We start from the raw sequence: 21,452 nt of genomic DNA, 5'->3' as shown, positions 1-21,452 counted from the left end.
TTCTATATCCATTTCTTTTGTCAAACTTTTTAAAAGTATTGCTTTGTTGTCCTGAAATTTCATTCTTTATCACTTTTCATTAAATTCAACATCTTTAGGTCCTGATACCAATATTTGTATTCTTTAATTATGTTTTTTTACATGATAAATAATAGTAATCAATGTATTGTTTAATCCAACAATAATCTGTGCAAAGGTAGTCAAAATCCTTATTTAAAAATATTATTTTTAACTTTAACTTTTTTTTTTTAAAATACAGAATTATTTATTTGTTATTTGTTGACACAAAGAATTAACTATTAAACTTGTTTTATAATTATTTTATTCTCAATTGATATCTTTTTAAATCAATAATAAAATTAGCTAATGAGATAAAAATACTATCATAATAAGATGCAGGGCTTATAGTTTAAGGTATCATCATCATCATTTAGCATATTTGGGAAAGTAGCATAGGAATGTTTATTTATGAATGAGTTCTCACCTTTATAGGTGGGAATAAAACTTTTTCTGTAGAATTTGATTATAAAGTTACCAAATTTAATGTTTATAATGATAAAAGGGAGCTCATTATTCCGAATAAAGTTGAATAACGATTAAATATTTGCACAAAACTTTTGTAGAATCTTTTCTTAAGAATCTTACTTTTAGAAAATTAATTTTAGGTAAAGGGTGAAACATTTTTTTTTTATCAAATGTCATTTGAGAAAAAAAAAATTACTTTGTTATAGCTTACTGATTGATCATTATTTTTTTTCTTATCAAATGTTTAAAATAGATTATTACTTGCAATTTGTCATGTTTGTAAAATGATTTATAATATTATAACTTATTTGTACATTTATTTTGAGATTTTTTGACGTAAATAACATATGTGGATTAAAAAATTATTCAAATAATATATCATGTTAAATATTTACACAAATAATACGATTTTTTAAAGTAGAATTCGGCTAAAAGAAAACTTTATTATTTGTATAAATATTTAATATAATATTATCAAGATAAATTTTAAATCCAAACATGTTATTTGAGTGAGAAATTCTTCATTTTGGTACTGACGCTAACACATGTCAATTTAATATAAGAGAGATTACTTTAACTTTGTGATCTTAAAATTGATTTCGAAATTTACAAGCATCTCAACAAAATTCCTTGCCTAGTGTTCCACTCAGCAGCTAGTTAACGTATCCTCGTACCCAAGAAAAAAAAAAATCTTGTTACAGTTCTTATTAACGGTGTCATCATCACTGATCAAAGTAAATCATACATGTCTTTAACAAAGAAAAAATAATTTGGGTTTCATTGCATTGATATTGAACAGAAGTCCATGTCATGATTATCTTTTACAAATCACGACGCACAACTTTTGTTGTTACGCCCACCAGGTTTTGGATTTATTGACGATATTTTTATGATGTTGTGGTAAAAATTTGGTCCATTTTGATGAAGTTGTGGAAGCTGCTGGTAGACCCTAGTGACATGTTCAATGTTCTTATCCTTTCGTCTCTGTTAAATCATACGTGTCTGTCTCCCACTTTCATCAATGCACAAACCTTGTGATCTTCCACACGTGATCACACACTAATCAGATCCTCCCAACCCTCCCAACACACTTCCATGATTCAATCACTGTTGCCTCCTTTAATGGCCTCTATTATTCATTTCTAGCTAAGCTGTAACTTAGGCCGGATCTTTATTTGATTTGATTTAGTGCAGGTAAACTTTGATGATTGGGTTATGAATATTAAATATCTAGCTGCTGAAGGGTATTTGAAATCCTCCTCATATAGTCCGAGTTTAAGGTGTGTTTGAGGATGAATTGGAAGAACTTTCCAGTTATTCATCTCTGTATTGAAGGATTATTTTCTTATATAATGTTTTGAATATTCCAACTCGGTGGTTTGTGGATTTTTATGCTTTTGCAAGCTTTATTATTCTTCAGTCACTTTTGTTTCTCGATCGGAAATTTTCCTCTTTTCTTTTTGTTATTTTTAAATTGGTCTTTAAATTGGTGAGTGAGACATGTGGGGATGGGTTCTCTGAGTAGGATTTAGGTTGGATACCTAACACAAAGCAAAGTGGCATCCAAGTTGGACATCCTGATAAGCTACTTGTTTCTTGGTCCACTTTGGCTGTGATTTTGAGGTTCTCATCTCATGCTGCTAATAGATATCTTTATGTTTTTTGCAAAAATCCAGATCCAACCTTTGTATCTGATATCTTGTCTTGTCTTAAATTTTCACATATCTTCTTTTGCCAGGGATCTTGATTAGGAGAACCGTCAAGTGTTGAGGCGAACTTCGTAATTCTTTAATTGGGTACGAGTAACTTGTGGATAAGTTACTCTGACATGGTGTGAGGTTGAAAGTTTTGGCTGTGCCATGAAAAATTGGAAGTGTACAATATGGGTAACAACAGGACTATTGTTTGGTTTAGGAGGGACCTTAGAATTGAGGACAATCCTGCATTAGTTGCTGCTGCCAGGGAGGGCTCTGTACTCCCTGTTTATATATGGTGCCCTAAAGAGGAAGGTCAATTTTATCCAGGAAGAGTGTCAAGGTGGTGGCTGAAGCAATCTCTTGCTCACCTGGATCGCTCACTGAAGTCTCTTGGAACCAGGCTTGTGTTCATCAAAACCCATAGTACTGTCACAGCTCTTTTGGACTGCATAAAGGCCATTCAAGCAACAAAAGTAGTGTTTAACCATCTATATGGTAAGTGCTGCTGTCAGAATGTAGATGGTGTCGATTTAGCCTTCTATTTTAAATGTTTTAGTCATTTTTGAAGTGCATGCCATCGTATCATATGTTTGGTATCATTTAATGTTTTGGATCTCCAAAAATTGAAGAAGCAAGTGGAGGCTTTTTCTATTGATATTTTAGAGGAGCTTTAGGGATAAGCTTCAAGGTAGGATACTTAGGCGTTTTCTCACCCTTATTATTTTGGTTGTGTTTCAGTTTGATAACCTGCTACTGAAAAATGGCGCATGATTGTCAATATGGAGAATTTAAAAAAATATACACTGATTCTTATTTGTCATAACACATTAAAAGTCATTATATAGCAGGTAACATGAAGAATTAGCAATAAATCTGTATTTTTGTTTGTTGACTGTTGATACACCAATGCATGCACTCTATGCTTTACTTGTTTCAAGCATTCTAATCTAGCACTACTATTTTTCTTTCGTTTTTCATATTAATTATTTAGTCTTTTAGATAGCAGCTTAACTAGTTGAGACCTGAGAATTAACTGGCACGAACACGATTACTAAATAATGAACAAAATAACTAGCTGATCGATATTTCTACCCTGAATGTTTTATCAGATCCAGTTTCACTTGTCCGTGACCACAACATCAAAGAAAAACTAGTGGAACAAGGCATCTCTGTGCAAAGCTACAATGGGGATCTGTTGTATGAGCCATGGGAAGTATATACTGAGAGTGGACGTGCTTTCACTACCTTTGATGCTTTTTGGAAGAAATGCTTGCACAAGCAAATGGATATTGTTTCACTTGTTCCTCCGTGGCAATTAACTCCAGCTGAAGGTATGATGTGACTATACGCATAATTCATGTTACTTTGATTTGATCTTTTCTGGATAGTATGATTATTGGTATCAAGTTACTGCTAGAGGTTAAGACAATGCTTATAGAAACTAGCTGCAATCTGATAAACTTCTGTCATCATACCAACCACAGGAAAAGTTGAGGGTTGTTCAGTGGAGGAACTGGACCTTGAAAACGAATTAGAAAAGCCAAGCAATGCGTTACTGGGACGGGCATGGTCGCCGGGTTGGAGAAATGCCGACAAGGCCTTAACAGAATTTGTGGAGCAGCATCTACTTCACTACTCCAAGAAAAGGCTGAAGGTAGGTGGAGACTCCACCTCACTCTTGTCCCCATATCTTCACTTTGGAGAATTGAGCGTGAGGAAGGTTTTTCAAGTGACACGTATGAAGCAAATACTATGGACAAATGAAGGCAACAGTGTTGGTGAAGAAAGTGTAAATCTTTTTCTCAGGGCCATTGGACTCAGAGAGTACTCACGTTATCTTTGTTTCAACTTTCCCTTCACTCACGAGAGAGCGCTTCTGGGGCACTTAAAGTTTTTTCCTTGGGATCCTGATCCTGATAACTTTAAGACTTGGAGACAAGGGAGGACTGGCTATCCTTTGGTGGATGCAGGAATGAGAGAACTTTGGGCAACAGGATGGATACACAACAGAATAAGAGTAATAGTTTCAAGTTTTGCTGTCAAAATGTTGCTTCTACCATGGAAATGGGGGATGAAGTATTTCTGGGACACACTTTTGGATGCAGACCTTGAAAGTGATATCTTGGGTTGGCAGTATATCTCAGGTGGTTTACCAGATGGTCATGAGCTTGAGCGCTTGGACAATCCTGAGGTATCAATCTGATGGGATATTTTATACTCCACAATTTAATTTTTATGCACTTTCAAGGTTACTTAATTAACATAACCTACATCATCAGTAACTGGAATAGCATGTTTTTTACTGTAGCGAAGCTCTTTTGTTTCCTTGCCTCATGCGCCATTTTTTGATATCTAAGAAGTTTGATTACATCCACTAAATAGTAACACTGCTCTCTCATATACCTTATCTAATTTTATTTTTTTTAACATTTGAATGACTTAATAATATTAGCTTAAGGATAAGTCCATTTGATTTTTTCTTCTTTTTAGTCTCATTGAACATTCATGACTTTCTAGGTTCCATTTCCTATTAAATATTTTGTAGGTTAGGAATCCTAATAGTTAGAAAGTTATCTTATGCTAAGATGCATATTCAACTGATCTGTTATTACTTTTTCCCCTTGAGGAAAATGAAAGAAGAACTATTAGTCTCCCTTTTGACTTCATTTCATCTAGAAGGAGTAAATTGTACCCATTTAGAGGTTAGAAAATAATAAAATTAAAAGTAAGAAGTCTCATATCTGTAATTTTGGTGACAGATTCTAGGGGCCAAGTTTGATCCAGAAGGTGACTATGTGAGGCAATGGCTACCTGAGTTGGCAAGAATGCCAACTGAGTGGATCCATCATCCCTGGGATGCACCACTTACTGTGCTTAGAGCATCAGGAGTTGAGTTGGGTCAAAATTACCCAAAGCCAATGATTGATGTAGATTTGGCCAGAGAAAGACTCACTGAAGCTATATTTAAGATGTGGGAATCTGAGGCAGCAGCAAAAGCTGCTGGCACCGAACCAAGGGATGAAGTTGTTGTAGACAACACTAACAGTGTTGAAAACTTGGACACTCCAAAAGTTGTCTTTCTGGAAAAGGCTCCGTGTGCTACTGTTTCTGCTAATGATCAGAAGGTGCCAGCACTACCGGATTCCAAGAAAGACCACCCTCCTACTCGTAAGAGGCCAAATTGTGTGGTAGAGGAGGGGCAAAACCAGGATAACTCTCAAAATCATAACAAAGATACTGGGATGTCAGGCATTGATCAAGAAATTTGCTCCACAGCTGATTCTTCATCATGCAAGAAGCAGTGTACCAGTACAAGCTCATATTCATTTTCAGTTCCACAGCAGTGTTCCTCATCCTCAAATCTAAAGTGGCCATGGCAAGAACAGATTGACATGGAGCAGAGTTCTAGCAAAGATGGTAAGTATATTCTTACATTTCCAACGGAGAAAAGAAATTAAACCGATTTACAATGATGTTCTCTTTGCAACTTTGTTGGCTTTTTGCGTGCTACTAATAAATGAGAGTTTCAATGCAGGAGCTATGTGAAATTAATGTTGTTCTTGTTGATAAATCCAGTAGCAGCTGCAGGACTCACGGGAAGAAAATTGTGGCATATCTGAGACCTGCAGTTTGTTTAGCATATGCTATGAATGAGTTGTGTAATAGGTTATGAAATCCAACAAGAAGAACACGGATTAAAACAACAGTGAACATTGTATATTATGAACTTGTGCGATTGGCCGGTCCAAAAGCATTCTGACAATCTCGTAGTTACTAGCTATATCAACAAATACTCTACACAAAACATTACTTTAATTTTATTCGTGTTACTCAAGCCTTTTTGTTTTTCGCAATTACACAATATTTTCCGAAATGTGATAAAACCATAACCGGAAAACTAGTAAAACCTTTCTTAATCTTGTTAGAATTTAATTCAATCATGCGCAATTAAAAGTTTTGTCAGTTGACACACTATTGATATATTTCCCTTTTTTAATGGTTCAGTAGTTTCCTTGTGATAACACAAATCTAGAGCAAGAAAAATGATCTCGTGCCTTTCAATAAAAAACACTTGATGCTGAAAATCTTGTGAATGCTAGTTATGAGATTTTAGATTGGAGGAGTGTTGACATGAATGAAGCGTGTTATATATAACTGGGATTGGACTCGACTTAATCCAAAAGCTAGTTCATGTTTATTGCACAGTTAAGGTTATTAAACAACAATTTTTTTTCTCTAGTTGTTCCAATGTGAGATTTTTCTCACTTCAAATCACAAACCGACACCATGTAACTTGTATCCAACAGTTAGCTATTTGATTGAAACAATCACCCATATAAGCTAAGTAATGATCACTGATTGTGAAACCTTACATTTTATAACAACGGTAATGATGTAGTAGAGATGAAAATGATGAAACAACGTGCTCTTTAAGGCAATTAAGTTTGGAGGCAAGATAACCTCACTTATTATTCATCACCTCGTCTAAACACACATTGATCTTAACCTACTACAATACAAATTTCTAAGTAGAAGAGGTAAAGTTAAAGTTGGCACAGTTGGTATGTTCCAAGAAGAGCGAGCTGAAGCCAAGCCTTGAGGTTGCTAAATCAAATTGTAGGAAGTTGTTCTCCAACTGATGTGCTCCAATGGTTATTGAAGTCATTGGGTGAGAACCACCCACCACAAATCCAACTTGGGCTGTACTTGGGCCTGATCCAGCATCCACAAAGCCCAAGCAAATTACATCATCTACCCGCACCATTGAGTTTGCACCGATGATGCTCCACACCACTTTCTCGTTCTGCAACACCAGATTTATGGTAGGCACAGCCGGGCCCATTCTCGTTGACCCAATGTCTTGGCTCGCAAAGCAAGTCCCAAATGGAGCCACCGGTGCAACAGTAGCGACTCCAACTGCTTTCACAAAGGCCTCAGACACAGCTTTGTAAATTGAGGTCTCCATCACAGTGTATGGATTAACGGTGCTAATCTTAGTCCCACCAACGCCATTTCTATCTATAGACAAAAGGGTCTTGTTCAAGGGGACATCTTTCTCAGAAATTCTTATAGATTTCACCCCAATGAAGTATTCAGCCGACGGTTCCCCCATGAAAGAGCTAGGAGCAGTGCTAACAGGGTTTGTGATCAGAGGGGTGAAAGTGAGAACCTTGGAGAGATCCTCGTTCAAATAACCAAAATTATAAGGGCCATCACCGAAAAACATAACACCATCTGTCATGGTGGAGGAACTCAAGCAAATGGCAAATTTTCTGGGGAAGCTGAAAACTGAGGCAAATTGAGAAGGAAAGGAAACTTTAGTCCTGCCGAGACCAGCCATGCCTGTAACACCATTAGCAAGGCCTCTTTGGACAACATTTGATCCACATATAAAGAGAAACTTGGGCACAGAAACCACCCTCACAGGGTTGTTTCCATCAGTGGAATTGGTAGCAACAACATCAGCATGAATGTCACCGGATGTGGAGACCCCAGTTACGGTGTTGCTAGGAGAGCGACCGCAAATTTTCTCCCCACTGCAACTGTGCGACCCGAACAGTGAGCACTGAGCGGAGCCACAGCGGACAGGTTTAGATGTGGATGAGACATAGCCCTTTTCACAGTTGACCCAAAAGTAACCACCACCAAGATCAACGGTTAGCTTCACCGGCACAAGTGGGGTTCTTTGTTCGATTCGGGTGACATACTGAGGAACAGAGGCCGAATCATCTTTGGTGACAGGAAGAACAAGTGCTTTTGGTCTGTAAGAGGTTCGAGCTATGGAGGAGGAGATGAACAACGTAAGAAAGGACAAAAATAAGAGTTTAGCAGAGGCTGCCATCGGAACAAGGCAAGCAAGGATGTATAGAAGAGACGTGAAGATAGAGATAAAAGGGAAACGTTTTAGTTATGTGAATATTAGGGAGAGGGATTGGTACCTACTTATATAGGTTTTTCATGTTTGACTTTTCTTCACTTTTGGATGAGTTTCAGAAAGTTGAGCACACAGATCTGTTAGTAAATAACGCGTGTCACTGTCAAAGGTGGCAACTGAGTTGATGCAATCGCAGACTCAGACATCTCCACAACTTCTTTCCTATGATGATATTGGGATTTGGATGCCTCTGGTAATAAGTTCACATCACCACACCGAAACTGTTGTATGAGATATAGGATGATTTAATTTTTAATACACAAATACTAAATTTGATCCTTAGTTAGATCAAGATGCATAGGTTTATATCTAAATAAGTTTATAAACAAAATTATTATGCATTTAAGTTTACGTGTAACATGTTTACTTTAGTTTTGTATACATTTTAGATATAAGCTACAGTGGGATGAAATTCAAATACTTGTAAATACATGGTTTTTTTTTTTTAATTCGGGATTCATTTTAATTTAAATTTATAAAAAAGGTCCTTCAATTTTTTTTTTGCAAAATAGAATCAAATCTTCATGGGAGGACGACATTAAAGGTGAAGTCGTCCTCTCCCTAACCGTTGTTTTTTTTTTTTTGAGAAAAGAGATGTCATCATGAATTATCAGTTTGGTTTTTAAACATGTGCACAGTGAAATCGTCTTTATGTTTTTTTTTATAACATTATGCAAACCGATTTTAGTTACTTGTGTTGGGTTCAAGTTTCTATAATAAAACCTGAAAGTAATTGATGAATGAGTGGTTTGGTCCAATTGTACGGTTGGTTAAATAACATAAAAATCCATACTTTAATAAAACTGTTATGTTAAAAGAAAAAAATAAATAAAGCTGAAGTCGTTATATAGAATAACGACTTTATTTTTAAGTATGCAAAAATTGGCTTCTGTCCTAACGACATCACTTTAAAAAAAAATGAAATTGATTGGAGTGAGGACGACTTCACCTTTAATGTTGCAGGACGACTTAACCCATTTTTAGAAAAAAAAATTCAACAACCCTATTTTACATATTGATGATAAAAAAACCCAGAAATACAAAAAAGCCTAAATACATGCTTTAATGATTTATAGTTATATATCTTTGTTTTTATACTATATATTTTCAAGAAACACTGCTATAAATTCAAAGTCCTGGTATCTATTACTTTTTGTCTCTCCTGTTTTCCCATTATTCAATTTTGGGGCATTGTACAGGTAAAATACAATTCAAGTTTTCTTTTGTCTAACATGAAGACAAAAAAAAAAATCAAAAATGGAAGACTATTTTTTGTGCTTGACAGCTATTTGTTTTGATTTTGGAGCATGAATGTATGGAGTCGTCGAAGAGTAACATATTTTGGGGAAATTAGATTCTGAGTATGGTAAGATGGATATTGAAAGTCCGCATCAGATGGATAAGACAATCTCATGTATTATACATATAATTCGTGATTGTAAATTTTATTATATTAGTTGGTTTTTTGAGATTGATTTAAATTTAAAATTCATTTTTAATTTAATATTAAAGTTATGGTTTAGAGTTTATTATAGTAAAAATTGGATTGATTGTTTCACCTGTTATTCAAACTGTTATCAGACAATTTATTAGTATATAATTTCATGTATAAAATGTATATACTTTAGTGTAAGAAAAAATGTTGAAAATGTTATATCGATTAGAGATAAAACAATTTCATAATATATAAGTGAGTACAAATCTTATATTACAAGTTAGTTTTGTGAAGTTAAAATAGATTTAAAGTCTACTTAAATGATAAAGATACAAGAGTTAGACCAAATTATGTGAGTTTATTTCAGTAATGGTGGTAGAGATAAGATAAAAGGTGGTTTGTGAGGTACAGAGTGATGTAATCTTTCAATTAGACATTAAATTATTTGTGACTAATTTAAGTTTTTTTGTACCATTAAGTCTCAATTTACTAATATAAGAGAGAATATAAAAAGTAAAATTATGACTTACTTCAATAAAAAAATTATGAATTATTTAAAAATTTACTTGTTTATCATTAAGTTTCATTCACTTTGCCACCACACGTACACTTGTCAAAACAAGTCACCTAACCCGAAATAGCACAAATTGGTTATTTAGTGAATCAATTTAACCTAACTCACTTGTTAATAAATTTAAAAAAATCGAACCCGGTTCAATCCAACACAAATTAGTGGGTTAAACAAGGTGACTCACTTAATTAAAAAATTACAATTTTTTTTTCAATCCTAAAAAAAACTAAATTATAACTTTATTTATATAAATAAAGTTAAGACATATTAAAGATTCATATATTCACAAAAACTACATTAACAGAAAATACTAAAAGTCAAATAAAAATGACATTAAGTTAATAAATGTGACTTTGATATATATTTTTTTAAAATTTGTATTTTGTACATTTATACAAAGTTGTATTTATTCCAAATATTTATATAAAGTTGACAATTATAATTCATTTTAACTGGTCTAACCCTCTAACCATGCAAGAGTGATATAAGGATGAGACACGTGTCATCATGACAGTTAAGTGTTTATATTTATTTATAATAAAAATCTGATTAATAAAAAGGCTTGTATAGATGGTAAATCTTGATGAGTTAATTATTGAAAGCGTATAAGTCAACATTTCAACTTTATACAGAGAAGACATTGGAAAACATTTTTAATTAATGTGTGGGTCTTTGTCCAACTTTACATGACAAAATTGATGTAGACACCTTTTACAGATTGCAATCTCTAGAATTTGTTCACGGAATGCAACTAAAGAATTTAATCACATTTTTATGTAGCTAATGATATGCTAATAGCATTCCTCAATATCTGCAACGTAAGGACGTTTTTAAGAAAAAAAATCATCCAAGTCAATAAAATTTCCCTTTCAAAAAAACTTGAAATAACAAACTAGTTAAACATGTCAAAATGAAGACCTATTTATTTTAATAAAAAAAAAAACTTTTTCAAGAAATAATTACTAATAAAATGGCCTTATATCTCTAATGCTTTTGTTTGAAAAATAAAGAGCCGTGGAGTGCTTCACTTTTCTTATTTGTTAATGAGATTACATAACTAATTAAGTTTCGTGATTGCAAAATGCAAATGTACGTTAACAAATTTTCTTGGATTTGATAATACACCCCTAAATAATTATTAAAACTTATGACATATTATCTAAGTCTTTAAAAAATAAAATAAAATGCGAATATAATAAAGTGGGTATGTCAAAAAGATATAAAAAATATTTAAAAAATTTTGAAGCATAAATTTTAAAATAAAAATTTATTTTCAGAATTAAAATTAATTGTTATTTCTTTTGAAATATTTATTAAATTTGATTATTATAAAATAATGTTTTCAAAATAATTATATATTTTGGAATACTAGTCTTGAAACCATAAATTTTGAAAATTTTCCAAATATGGGTTGTTAATTATTTATTGGGTAGTTTTGTGTCTGAGATGGGCATGAACACGTGAAGCGGTGGAGCATGTCCTTTTTAACCGCCTCCTGCTCCAGAGCAGATTTCTGATAACTTGTGCCAGGGCGTCATTTTCTTCTGCGCTTCTCTCCATGTACTTTTGCTATCCCTTCAGGGATCCAACCAAATACTTTCAAATGCATTTTATTTATTTATTTATTTTCATCATTTTTAATATATTTATGAAAATATTTCTGGACAGTGTTAGTATTTCTTAAAAGAAAATATTATTAAACTATAACGGAAAAGGTGCAAGGAGAAAAATGAGGTGGAAGAAGCAATTACTTCTGGAGGTGGTTGTGATAGTTAGTTGGGCCAAGAGGGCCCAATTGTAAGAGAAGGGAGTGAGAAAGAAACTTTGTCTTGGTAAAGAAACTTCGTCTTGGTTGGTTCCATCGACGACTCATTCACTACTCACTGGTCTCTCTTGATTCTAATTCAAAATCCAAATCCCCCAAACACACCGCAACTTTTCTTCTTCCTTCCAAATTCCATCAATCTGCTGCACACAACAATGTTGCTCTCTGCGGAAACACTCGCCAACATAAAGGAAGCAACTCAAAACGTTGCCTCCACGCGCCGCCCATGGCGCGTATTTCTTGACCTCTTCGCCCTCACCCTCCCGTCCTCCGTCTCCGAAGCCACCACACGCCTCGCCCACAACGTGACCTACTTCCTCTTCAACTACGCCGTCCTCCTCTTCCTCATCTTCCTCCTCACCCTCTTCCCCAACCCACTCCCTCTCCTCCTCTTCCTCCTCCTCTCCGCCGCCTGGTACTTCATCTACTTCTCCCGCGATGACTTCCCCCTCGCAATCCTCCCACTCGCGTTTCTCACCGTTGTCGCACTCCTCGCTACCGCCGCCTGGCTCAACCTTCTTCTTGCCGTCCTAATTGAGGCCCTGGTGGTTTTCCTGCACGGGGTGCTCCGGAGCACGGACGGCCTTATCGGGGACGATCAAGATTCCCCCTACGGCCATATGCTTGGTGACACTCCCGCCTCTGGTGCCTATGTACCTGTTTGATTTCTCCTTTTCCATTTCTCAATTCTGATGTACAATTCACTAACAATCACCCATTATTCATGTATGCTACATTCATTGTATCAAATTTGCCTTGTCATTGGATGAAAGATCCCCGTAATTGGTGTGCTGCTGGGGATTTATCCTCGTTATCATAGGGTTTCTATACGACTTTGCCCTGTCATGTGCTAGGTTGAACTGAAAGCAAGCACAAATAATGCATCATCTGAGGACAATTTAAGTGTAGTTCTTGTAACTGTTTCTGCTACTAGTCTAGTTTTTCTTTTAAAACCCGCCAATTTTTATTGAAACACAGTACAGCAATACCTAACTTCTGCATCGAAGTGTTGGTAATCTTCAATTTCACTTGCATAATTGTGCCTGAATGATTTGCAGGTTTTTTGGGTGGAACCTAGGGTTTGTATGGATTTTCTTTTGCATTATAAAAGTCTCCTTCATTGTGTTAGAACTAGCTATCAACAATGGAACTGTATTTCGCCACAATTTGTAATCTCCATGAATGTATAAATGGGAATCCAAATGTCCTATAAACTGGTATTACTGTTGAGTGTGGGATATATTTCACCAAGCTTGTGTATAGCATTTGTTGACAGCATTTGCTATAGTTTATTGCACCCTTATTGTGAACTTGTTTCTTTATCAACCATAGTATGATGATGTTCTCAGAAGAGTTGTCCTGTGAATTAATTGCTTGCAAAATCAATTCTGCAAACTAGATATATCATGCGCTAGATCTTTGGTGTAAACTTTTTGTTGTGCACTTGCTACTTAACTTTCTTTTGTACAGTTCTGCAAATTTTCTTATTCTACAGAAGTATTCCTCTGTTTTTACTTGCAATTCTCGGACGAACTTTTGTCATGGGACAAGTTCACGAAATTTCTACTTTTATCGAGTAGCCTGCAAAGTAAATAAAAATTTCAAAGAGGATGAACATTCAAATTCTCTTTGATGAATTTTAGGTTCTGCTCTTTTTCAGGAGAGAACAAAAATTGTATGTCTTCCATTTTGTTTTTATTCGGTAAGTTTGGAATTTAATTAATTAAAATTTCTCAAACGCTTGAATTCTCTGATTTTTTGCATGCAGCATATCTCTATTTGGAATAGTAGCATCAGCATATCTCTATTTGGAATAGTAGCATCAGTATAGACCTTGCATCTAGCCTATGTCATATTTTTTGGGTATGAAAAGTACTCCAAAAGTGTATTGTTGCAAACATTCTTTTATATCTCCCTTTTAAGCAACAGAATAAATGAATGCAACTATTGTTTACAATTATTATCCAAAAGTAACAAGACGCCAGTGTCACGTGCCTAATATCTGTTCTTCACTTGCGAGAATGAAGAATAGAAAGTTATAAAAGCAATTTTGTCTCAATATTGATTCCCTTTTAAGTTCTCTGCTTTCTTACTCCTAAATGTTATTGATATTCCTCTTTTGGAATTCTAGTGTGTCCTGGAAAAGGTTGTAAGTTAGATCTGAGAAATAAAGATGAACGTGAATTTGTTTCAGAAATTTAAATGGTTACTGCTAAGAATATAATAATACAAACTAAATTGAACTTAAAATACTTTTTTGAGTAGTCAGTTATTTAACATATGTTTTTACTCGCCAACAGGTATTAAATTAGTTGATATCTTTCACGTTTGAGTTGGTTGAACTGTTATGATAATGGAAGACATAATTTTTTTCATTTTAAACTTCACTCTTAAATCTACACACTACTACGATTTTACTCCTCTTGTTAACTCTGAACCATTGTTTAATCTTTTCACCCCCTAAATAATCTGTTTTTCTTGCACACCCTGACTTCTATATTATTCTTTTATATCCATCTCTCATGATCAATTAATCTAACTATCCATCACTTTCCCTTTTTTTTTTTTTCCTGTGTCTTTCCCTCTGAGGGGATTTGTATGTATCCCGAGGAGTTTGAATAAATCATTTTTCATGAAAAAATTATTGGTTGCCAAACTAACAATATCGGTAAGTGGTAATAAAATAAATACAACATTTAATAATATAAATACAACATTTAATGATATAAACACAACATTTGATAAACATTTATTATTTTTCCCATCATATCATTATTTATACTTGTATTTTTTTTTCTATAACATAACTTGCGATATATTTTGTAAATCTACTGCTAAAAGCACAATCACATTCGCACCATCATTGAATGCCTGCGAGATCCGTAATGCATATTTTCTAAAAATTATTGTTTATTATTATTATTATTATTATTATTATATATTATTATTATTGTCGTGCATTTATTTTCCCCTTAACTTTTTCTCTACTTTTTCTTCTTATCACATGTACTCATTTTTTTCCTTCCATTATCTTTTTATCCATCTCTCTTTACTTCTATCAACACGCTAAAAGAATAGGATATACTTTGAAAAGGTTCATATTTTCTTGTGGATAGCCAAAGAAGCAATAACAAACACAGGAGAAATGAAAAATAAGTGAAACATATAAAAAGGATCATAGCATAAAAAGAAAATCTAATTCCAATAAACAACAAAATCTATAGTAAACTCAAGGGTATAATGTATATACCGCAAATGTTCAATAAAAAAAGCTAGGTGCTTCTAATAGACATAAAAATAATAAACATTCTCTAAGACCAAGGAGGGTAGTTTGAGGTGTTAAGCCTTTCGACCATACGAAAGAGCCATAATAAAATCCTTGGCTGAACTTCCAAAAGTTGTCACAATCTCATTCTTTGGCATTGCTCGCAACCACATGTCTACTAAGCTGTTCAGTTTCCATGAAGATAAAACAGGTTGCCCATATAATGAGATCTCCACCTGAAAGTGTAAACCAGAAAAACCAATTAGCTTCTGAAAAATAGCTATACATTGTTTCACTAAGGTGTAAGCTTCAACAAAAAGAGACAACAAATTTACCTCATTTTCACTTGCAAGACCGAGCTTCTTCACCAGATACTTCTTTATATAGGAAACGGTCACATTGCCATCCCTGTAATGATTTAAAGATTTATTTGTGGAAGTTACCAGTTATACCATACCAGTTTGTGCTTGATAAGAAAGATAAATATAATCACAAAAATGTCTGAGAAACCAAAATTGACAATGTAGATGGATAAGGAATGAGAGTGATATCATATGGCACATATACAGAATCACACAAGAACTTATATGGATAAAGGGATGCCAGAGGAGGACAGTGAAAATATAGTTTATAGCATATAAAAGTGAATATACAGAAACAGCTTTTTACCAATTCAACAGCAGCCAGATAAGCCATTATTCCAAGCATGGCATGGCAAGCTCATTCAAGCACTAAAAAACCAGCCAACAAAAAAACTCAACAGAAAATAGGAATATAGAACTCACTGGACCCGTAGGTAACACGAAGATAGTTGTGGCAGTGGTTCAAGTCCGTTACTGTATAAGAAAATTCAAAGGTTAGATATTCAAGAATTAATATGATTATGAATGTTAAATAGGCCATGAAACGTAATCTCACTTCTCTTCCGAAGCAAGTAAGCAGAACCAGATTGGACCAAACTCTCTGCTGCTTTCACTGTCGGAATCAGTTTCAGCTGCTGCTGGAAAGTTCAAGTCCTCCGAGAGTTTTGGCCTTCTTTCTTGGATGCTCGCAATAGGTTTCATTGATTCAGAGCTCGAAGGAATTGACTCGTTTTTCTTACCATCAGTTTTGTGACTACGGTTGTCGATTTCGACCATACCAACCTGAGGGTCATCGTCATTAGAGTGCACAGGTACTGAAGTCGCACCATTTTCTTGCATGGTGGAATTATTACGGGACTTGCGTTTTCTTCCAGCTCCCACCTTGCTTTTTACTGGCTCAAACATTTCAGCCTTTTCTTTCCTTAACTCAGTGTTTGGTTTTGAAGGATTCTGCATATCACAGGAAATAGTCATGTGCTAAAACATAAATGTGAAGTTAAGAGACAAAAGGTCAAAATAACATTAGCTTCCCTAAAAGGAGAGACACACTGAGGATTAAGAAAGAAGAACCTGATAAAGATTACATGATAAGAAAAAATGTGTAACCTTTACCGGAATTCTGATTTTGAGAGTTCCGCTGGAAGTTTCAACTCGAGGCTGATCACCCTCTGTCTTTTCTTTTCCTGAAGGTTGTGCAGGGCAGATAAATTTTATTCTTGCCGCAGCTTTCGCTCTTCTAGCGGATCCAATTGTAGCACCTTCTTCCCCAAATTCAGCCTCACCCTGCTTTTCATCTTCCTTTGCATCTTCCACTTTATCAGGTTTGGGAGATGAAAGATCTGCTTCTTTTCTAAAACCAGATTTGGATATTTCTCTATTGGGTTGTGATGACAAAACTAAATTCTTCTTTATTTTTTCTACCAATTTATCGGCAGGTTCCTCATCATTATAATCTTGAGGTGGGAAAATTTTGTCCCTCAAATCTTGCTTACGAGTATCTGACCTGTTCATCCCAAAACAGCATAGAAGTCAGGCAAAATGCAGGAAAACTCCGAGGACTAGGAGAAAAAGAAAACAACAAGATTTTCAACCATCAAATAGAAATAAGAGCAGGGAAAAAGAAGAAGCAAAATTGATCACATCAATTTTCTTTCTCAGTGCATGCATTGATTCAAACAATCAGATATCTCATTCACTAGTTACAAACAACCTTACTTTTTGGTAGATCCCTGTATGGTTGGTTCCACACTGAAGATCAAGTAATTTCATGGAAAATAAATTTGTTTTAACAATACAATCATATAGTGATGATTCAAATTACAACCCATGATTGAATGATGTGACACCAGCAACTGAAACAGAGAGAATATTAGAACAATCTGCCAGCACTATATGGAAGTACCATGTTCATTGTGACTACCTTAATTTGTCGAGTGGAGAACAACCCAAGTCTGTATTGCAAACCGGACAATGATTTAATTTCTCATCTATTAACTTCTTTTCTATACATTCCCTGCAAACTGTTGAAAAACTCAAGAATTAGACTTGCAACTTGCATACAGATTTGGAAACAGAAATGTTTATGGAAAAGAAAAAACAATGAGTGGAGGTTTTTATGATAGATATTAGAGCATAGTTTCTAGCGGACCCTTCTAAATTTCTCAAAGAAGAATCATTTTTCAGATTACCAGATACAATGTGAATTTGCTGACTATTTAGAGAGATATATATTTGCTAATTTCACCGCTAAAAATTAGTCATACCTTGTTCCTTTACATGTAAACTTAGAAATAGTTAAGTCTATACATTTTAACTCAGTAATTTTTATAAAAATATATTTTTTTGAATCATCTGCATAAGAATATGATGTAAAATATACAGTATGCCATTTTGCCAGAACTCTATCCTTGATGCATGCGTTGACACCGGTCAGATTATCTATGGAGTTTTTTTGGAAGTGTTCTCTATTATAAAATTAAAAATAAAATCTTTTAATACTTTAAAAATCTTTTTAATATATTTTAAAATTTCAAGATCCATGACCGACCATCGATCTATTTTAAAGACACAATAGATAAACATCACATAAAAACCTAGCCGAAAATCAAAATTTTTGATTTAGATACGACTAAAAAATTTACACTCAGTGTTTATACGAATTTTGAGTTTTTCTGTCCTTTTCAATAAAGTCACTTTATAAAAGCTGACCATAAATCAGAGAGATGAGACATTAGATCTCCCAAAAACATAAAAGGGAAAAAAAATACAAACAAAAACACAAGAAATTAGTTCACCAGCATAAAAAAAAATAAATTGAAAAAGCATAAGAGCACAGAGAAACAGGTAGAAGAGAAAAGGAAACACTTACAGCTATGACAGCATTCTGTTATAGTGGCTGCGTTTCTCAGCCATCTCTTGCACAAATAACATGTCACCGCTTCTGAGAGCTTCTTCAAGTTGACCTTCATGAGTTCCTTCGCCATTGCTATTGTCTTTATATCTATCGCCTCTGAGAATGACACACTCGTAAACAAACATACACAACAAAGAAAACACGACGAACACCTCCGTTATCACGTAACCAGCATGGTGCATGTCACTGAAAGAAGCAAAAAATGAAAACACGCCAGTTTTACATCATTCTCAACGAGAAACCGGCGACAAAATTAAGGAAAATAGATTCCAGTTCTAGAGAAAAAATAAATAAAGGGTTTCAAGAATTGTGCATGATCCGAAGAAGAAGGGACGACTATGAGATGATTGACATACGTGGAGGAAAACAAAAAAGTGAGATCCTTGGAGTATCGTAGGTTGTCTTGCTCGATTTGTTCAATGGTGATGGTGGTTGGATTTATTTCTTGATGGCTGAAGATTTCTAATCGGTGGTGATATATGGTTTGATGTGTATGAGAGAAAGAGAGAGAGAGAGAGAGGGAATGTGTGTGCTCGAGAAAGAGAATAGAGAGAATGATGTTAGTGTGACAGAAGGGTTGTGTTATTGAGGGATCTGTTTTGAGGCACATATGATACAGTATAAATAGGATCAGAGACCAATCATCTCCCTCTTACACATGCTTCTATAGGGCAACTCTTATATTTTTGATTATATTCCTATCTAATCTATAACACATTTAAGATTTTTATTTTGAATAAGAATTAATATAATTAAGCTACTTATTTATATTAACCTAAACTCCTTTCAAACTATAATTAATCCCTATATATTAATGTGCCTCATTAATCTTAATTATTATTAATACATTTTAAGCTTTTTACTACTCTATTATAAATATATATTAAATCAACTATTTTGACTGCCTATTGGACTAACTGTTATGCATTTATTATAAAAGAAAAGAACACTAGAGAGAATATGATGCACACTACATAAATTATTTTGTGAAAAATACTGGAAGAGGTAAATTTTACAATAATTGATAAAGAGAGAATACTTTGTAAAAAAAAAATGATGATAAAGATATTTTGTGTGAAAAACAAAAATAATATGAATCCTTAATGTTTATCCTGACATTCCCTTTTCCTTCCCTCTTAACTACCAGACAAAGTGTAAACACCATTTATGAATAAAAATTAACTATACACGGACTCTAATTACTCCTATAACCACCATTTTTCAAAATAACAAAATAAAGAAAAGGAGAAAATGTGAGTGAAAAAATCAATTGCAGAAAAATGTTGTACAAGAAGCAAAGTTCCTAATACCTCTTTCTTTAGGTATTAAAATGGAGTACTGATATGTTTAGATGACTTAAAAAAAATCTATATTACAATCAAAATAATAATATTTAATTATATATATATATATATATATTAATTTATAATTTTAATATATATTATTTTATTATTATAAAAAGTTATCAATTAGGTGTGTTCTTTTTAAGCATCTAATTGTTATTTTTCTAGTAATAATGACTGTGTGGCATATCACAAACTTATTATAAATTAGACAACATGTTTGCAAAGATTTTAGTTATATATTGATCATAGCCCAATAATTGAAACAGAGAGAAAAAATGTAATGCACAGTAAAAGATTCAATTAGAGAGAACCAAAAAATGAATTCCTAAATGTACTTTTAGGCATAAAACTAATTACAGAAGAAGGACACATCACAAACCTTTGTTTTATTCAAACCAACACACCTTGCAAGATTATCAACAGAACTGAGAATGAGAGAATGCCTATGATCCAAAATTCAAAATTCAATTAGATTGAAAAATTTATTTTATGAAGTGAACATAATAGTTTGAATGTGTAAATATGCCTTAAATAAACCACTAATCACTAAGCATTATTAGACTCTCACCTACTTTATATAATATATATATATATTATAAAAAAAGATATAAAAAATGTAAGATTATAAATTCAAAGAAATGAATTATAAAAAACACAAAGAAGATAAATTTAAAGATAATATATTCTGAATATAAATATAAAGATAATATATTCTAGATATGAATATAAAATAATATAATATACGCAAAGAAAATATTATTACTTTTGTACTTTTTTTTTAGTTTTATGCATGTTATTTTCTTGTCAATTTTTTTTTAAACCATTTATGATGTGTGAACTTTTATTTTAAAACGTGGATCGAATCACCCGTAAATTGTTCACACCCATTACAAAGAAGAATAATGGATAATTATTCGGTCAAGAAACTTCAAACTTTACATGCAGTAATTTATAATTTATGATTATTTAGCATCAATTCCTCGAATTTCAAGGTTGATTCTTCTTTCTAAATATAGCTCGATAATAAGATAAATAGAGCAGTTACACGCGTAAAAATTATATTATAAGACTGTAACTGCACGTGCAAAGTTCATATTATAAGACTATAACTTCACGTGTAAAATTCATATTATAAGACCATAACTCTACGTGTAAAACTCATATTATAAGATCATAACTCCACGTGTAAAATTCAACTATAACTCCACGTGGTATTTTTGATTAAAGTTATTTTTTAATTGAAATATTACGACAAAGACTCCCTTAGACGTCCTTTTCTTCATCTGTTTGGTCACTCACAGCTTGAATTTTATACTTCAAAAAGTATTAACTAATTTCCAGGTATTTCTAAGACAATAAATAAGTAACTTATTTAATAATGAGTGTTTACTAAATGAGATAATAAATTAGTTAATAAATATGAAAGTATAATTATATAAATTTTACTTAAAGAAAAGTTGTATTTTTAAAATAAAAATATTTCTATATAATTATAATTCCAGATTTTTTAATAAGTAAATTTATTAAAGTTATTATTTATTTTTTAAAAGTTGTATATTTTTTTATTTATATAGTTA

General features: G+C 33.3%; 4 protein-coding genes across 7 annotated transcripts; 2 read left to right on the top strand and 2 right to left on the bottom strand.

The window, feature by feature from the left end:
• The first annotated feature begins 1,364 nt into the window (after window positions 1–1,364).
• LOC114191579 (cryptochrome-1-like) lies at window positions 1,365–6,057 on the top strand. 3 transcript variants are annotated; one of them, XM_028080829.1, is made up of 6 exons: window positions 1,365–1,805; window positions 2,264–2,717; window positions 3,332–3,553; window positions 3,707–4,413; window positions 4,982–5,639; window positions 5,758–6,057. In XM_028080829.1, the coding sequence occupies exons 2-6, from the start codon at window positions 2,408–2,410 to the stop codon at window positions 5,766–5,768; spliced, it is 1,908 nt and encodes a 635-aa protein (XP_027936630.1). In that variant the 5' UTR covers window positions 1,365–1,805; window positions 2,264–2,407; the 3' UTR covers window positions 5,769–6,057. The 3 variants fall into 3 exon arrangements, with proteins under 3 accessions (XP_027936630.1, XP_027936631.1, XP_027936632.1); XM_028080830.1 differs by having other exon boundaries at window positions 1,366–1,719; XM_028080831.1 differs by lacking the exon at window positions 1,365–1,805 and adding an exon at window positions 1,819–2,148.
• A 502-nt stretch (window positions 6,058–6,559) lies between these two features.
• LOC114191581 (basic 7S globulin-like) lies at window positions 6,560–8,154 on the bottom strand. The gene has a single exon (XM_028080832.1). The coding sequence runs from the start codon at window positions 8,062–8,064 to the stop codon at window positions 6,748–6,750; it is 1,317 nt and encodes a 438-aa protein (XP_027936633.1). The 5' UTR covers window positions 8,065–8,154; the 3' UTR covers window positions 6,560–6,747.
• Window positions 8,155–11,965: 3,811 nt separating this feature from the next.
• Window positions 11,966–13,004, top strand: LOC114190345 (PRA1 family protein D-like). The gene has a single exon (XM_028079188.1). The coding sequence runs from the start codon at window positions 12,144–12,146 to the stop codon at window positions 12,651–12,653; it is 510 nt and encodes a 169-aa protein (XP_027934989.1). The 5' UTR covers window positions 11,966–12,143; the 3' UTR covers window positions 12,654–13,004.
• Window positions 13,005–15,166: 2,162 nt separating this feature from the next.
• On the bottom strand, window positions 15,167–19,111 carry LOC114190928 (E3 ubiquitin protein ligase DRIP1-like). 2 transcript variants are annotated; one of them, XM_028080006.1, is made up of 8 exons: window positions 18,886–19,111; window positions 18,485–18,715; window positions 17,537–17,636; window positions 16,723–17,119; window positions 16,172–16,566; window positions 16,039–16,089; window positions 15,589–15,661; window positions 15,167–15,489 (listed from the first exon to the last, which is right to left on the bottom strand). In XM_028080006.1, the coding sequence occupies exons 2-8, from the start codon at window positions 18,597–18,599 to the stop codon at window positions 15,328–15,330; spliced, it is 1,293 nt and encodes a 430-aa protein (XP_027935807.1). In that variant the 5' UTR covers window positions 18,600–18,715; window positions 18,886–19,111; the 3' UTR covers window positions 15,167–15,327. The 2 variants fall into 2 exon arrangements, with proteins under 2 accessions (XP_027935807.1, XP_027935806.1); XM_028080005.1 differs by having other exon boundaries at window positions 16,729–17,119.
• Window positions 19,112–21,452: the final 2,341 nt, after the last annotated feature.

The sequence above is a fragment of the Vigna unguiculata genome, chromosome 7, assembly GCF_004118075.2.
Source record: "Vigna unguiculata cultivar IT97K-499-35 chromosome 7, ASM411807v1, whole genome shotgun sequence".
NCBI classification, from domain to species: Eukaryota; Viridiplantae; Streptophyta; class Magnoliopsida; order Fabales; family Fabaceae; genus Vigna; species Vigna unguiculata.
This window is presented reverse-complemented; position numbering and strand designations above follow the sequence as displayed.

What these genes read in the sequence shown, in the direction of transcription:
- LOC114191579 (XM_028080829.1), top strand. Translation starts at nt 2,408, where the DNA reads ATGGGTAACAACAGGACTATTGTTTGGTTTAGGAGGGACCTTAGAATT. An exon ending in AGTGTTTAACCATCTATATG is followed by an intron (nt 2,718 to 3,331) that starts GTAAGTGCTGCT and finishes ATGTTTTATCAG; the next exon opens with ATCCAGTTTCACTTGTCCGT. An exon ending in GCAATTAACTCCAGCTGAAG is followed by an intron (nt 3,554 to 3,706) that starts GTATGATGTGAC and finishes TACCAACCACAG; the next exon opens with GAAAAGTTGAGGGTTGTTCA.
- LOC114191581 (XM_028080832.1), bottom strand. Translation starts at nt 8,064, where the DNA reads ATGGCAGCCTCTGCTAAACTCTTATTTTTGTCCTTTCTTACGTTGTTC.
- LOC114190345 (XM_028079188.1), top strand. Translation starts at nt 12,144, where the DNA reads ATGTTGCTCTCTGCGGAAACACTCGCCAACATAAAGGAAGCAACTCAA.
- LOC114190928 (XM_028080006.1), bottom strand. Translation starts at nt 18,599, where the DNA reads ATGGCGAAGGAACTCATGAAGGTCAACTTGAAGAAGCTCTCAGAAGCG. An exon ending in AAATCAGAATTCCGGTAAAG is followed by an intron (nt 16,567 to 16,722) that starts GTTACACATTTT and finishes TGTGATATGCAG; the next exon opens with AATCCTTCAAAACCAAACAC. An exon ending in GTCTTGCAAGTGAAAATGAG is followed by an intron (nt 15,490 to 15,588) that starts GTAAATTTGTTG and finishes TTACACTTTCAG; the next exon opens with GTGGAGATCTCATTATATGG.